At 46.7% G+C, this 2,698-nt stretch overlaps 1 protein-coding gene across 1 annotated transcript; it reads left to right on the forward strand.

Moving 5' to 3' along the window:
* LOC127846295 (uncharacterized) lies at positions 1–612 on the forward strand. Its single transcript, XM_052377463.1, has one exon. The coding sequence runs from the start codon at positions 1–3 to the stop codon at positions 610–612; it is 612 nt and encodes a 203-aa protein (XP_052233423.1).
* Positions 613–2,698: the final 2,086 nt, after the last annotated feature.

The raw sequence follows: 2,698 nt of genomic DNA on the forward strand, positions 1-2,698 counted from the left end.
ATGGAAGGTCGATTTGGTGCCAAAGAGTTGACGGAAACCAGTAGAGTGAAGTTCCAGCAGGCAATGCAGAAAGCAGAAGAGTTCCTGGAGGATTGGGCTGATAGGGTGTTGACCTTGGCAACTCCTGCTTTCCGAAACCTGCCAGAAAAGCACTGCATGCAGGAGGCAATTTCTAAGTTTTGCCAGGGATGTGTCGACAGGGAGGCAGGAAAACATGCTTGTTTTGAGCGTCCCCGTGCAATGAAAGAGGCGGTGGACTTAGTAAGGCATCATCAATATGTCACACAAGCTGTAGATGGCAACCGAAAATCAAAGTACGCTGTGAATGCTGTGGCGGGTGAGGATAACAGGATGTCGCGCCTGGAAAAGATGGTTGAGCGGTTAACCTCAACCGTACAGTCCTTTTCACAGCGGAGGACATTTTCACAGCCACGATCACCAGGGTCGCCCCGTTTGTGCTTCAGATGTGGCGAGGAAAGCCATTTTAAGAGGGATTGTACCCAGCCTCAAAAAACTACCACAAAGAACTGGGGAAAATCCGGAGACGGAAAGAGTCCTTTAAACTCCAACGGGCAGATGGCATCGGCCAATCCCGACCGCCCAAAGAAGTAAATGGCCAACAACTCAGCGTGCACTTCGTTTCAAGGGCTTCTAGTCCTGATAAGAGTGCACATAAACGCAATGTGAAAGTCGGCGTCTCTTCTCTAGTGTCGATAGGCAATCATAAGGAAGAATGACATGAGGTAGGGGCTTATAGTCCTCCTCCAGTGCAGACGGTTACTGGGGTTTCTAATCCAGTTCCGGATGTCTGTGTTTCTTCTCTAGAGGCGATTGGCAATCACAAGGAAGAATGTCTTGAGGTAGGGGCTTATTGTCCTCCTCCGGTGCAGTCGGTTCCTGCGGTTTCGAGTCTTATTCCAGATGTCAACCAAACGTTTTTAAAGGAAGACGACATGACTTCAAACGAGAAGGTTCCCTCAGAAGACATTGTTTCGGTCAATTTGGTACGAGCGGGTTCGTCTTACGTTTCCATGGAAGTGAAGGGTGTGTCCCTAGTTGCACGAATAGATTCGGGGGCTGAAATAAGCATCTTTTCATAAACGGTATATGACAAATTTGTACGTAAACCAGGAAAATTGAAATATGTGAATATGAAGATGGCGGATGGTACAGTACTGTTGGGCTTTATTGTCCACCCTGTTAACATGAAGATAGGCAGACAGACTTGCGAAGAGCGGTTATACGTAGCACCCATCAGTGATGAAATGCATCTGGGACATGACCTTTTACTACATTTGGGAGTGTTGTTGGATCTGAAATCTGATACACTGGTTATCAATAATGAACATATCCCACTGAATACACATTTCAAGGATGGCCAACCGGTGGTGGCGAGAGTGACTATCGCGAAACGAACCGTGGTTCCACCAAACTCCGTGGTCAGACTAAAGTGTGATATGAGTGTTCAGATGAAGGATTACTTTGTGGAGCCAAAGACCGATTTGAAGTTGGTTGTGCCCATGGTTGTTAGACATGGTGGTGATTGCCCTGTGGTGAGTTTAATAAACCCTACAGAGAATTACCGTATTTTGAAGAAAGGTTCAATCATTAGAAATGCTTATGAGTGCTCAGAGTTTCAAGAGGATCCATTTTGTGAACAGTCTGCTGATGTCACTTGCTCTACCGTCAAGGAAGGGGAATTGTGTTACCACCAGTGTGAAAAAGGACCGATGGAGGTGCCTAGCCATTTACAGGAAAAGTACGTTAAGTCAAATGTCGGTTTAAATGAAGAACAGGCAAAGGAGTTGGCTAAACTTTTGTGTAATTTCCGAGATGTTTTTGCCAAAGACGAGTATGATCTTGGGAGTTTCAATCACATTGAACATTCAATTGACACAGGTACAGCGAAGCCAGTTAAGCAAAGGATTCGAAGGACGCCTGCTTGTTTTGCTGAAGAAGAGGCGACACACCTGAAAAGAATGGTAGATGCTGGTGTGATACAGGAGTCGACCAGTGACTGGGCATCAGCACCAGTGTTGATACGGAAACGCGATGGTACCGTCCGCTGGTGTATTGATCATCGTGAATTGAATAATGTGACGGTGAAGGATAGCTTTCCACTGCCGTTAGTAGAAGATTGTTTGGATACGCTGTCAGGGCATGTGTGGTTTTCTAAACTCGATGCAAATTCAGCGTACTGGCAAGTGAAGGTCAAGGATAAGACCGGAAGAAGACGGCCTTCACCACAAAGTATGGTCTGTTTGAACACGTAAGGATGGGTTTCGGCCTCACGAACGCGCCCGCTACGTTTAGTCGAGTGGTCAACCTGGTACTGAGAGGACTAACCTGGAAGACAGTTTTGGTATTTTTGGACGACATCCTGGTGATGGGACGGTCATTCGAGGACCATCATTACTGCGGTTCAGACAGTATGGGTTAAAGCTGAAGCCAAAGAAGTGTCTGTTTTTCCAGCGAGAAGTCGAGTTTCTGGGGAGAGTAGTCAGTGGAAACCAGATGACAATGTCTCCAAGGGACACCATGACTGTAGCGGACTGGCCAGAGCCCAAGTGTTCGAAAGATGTGCAACGGTTTCTAATGTTCGTAAACTATCACAGGTCATTCGTGAAGGGTTTCGCAGATCTAGCAGTACCGTTGTATGCATTGACGGGCAGAAATCAGTTCAAATGGGACACGGAAG

The sequence above is a fragment of the Dreissena polymorpha genome, chromosome 9 (assembly GCF_020536995.1).
Source record: "Dreissena polymorpha isolate Duluth1 chromosome 9, UMN_Dpol_1.0, whole genome shotgun sequence".
NCBI classification, from domain to species: Eukaryota; Metazoa; Mollusca; class Bivalvia; order Myida; family Dreissenidae; genus Dreissena; species Dreissena polymorpha.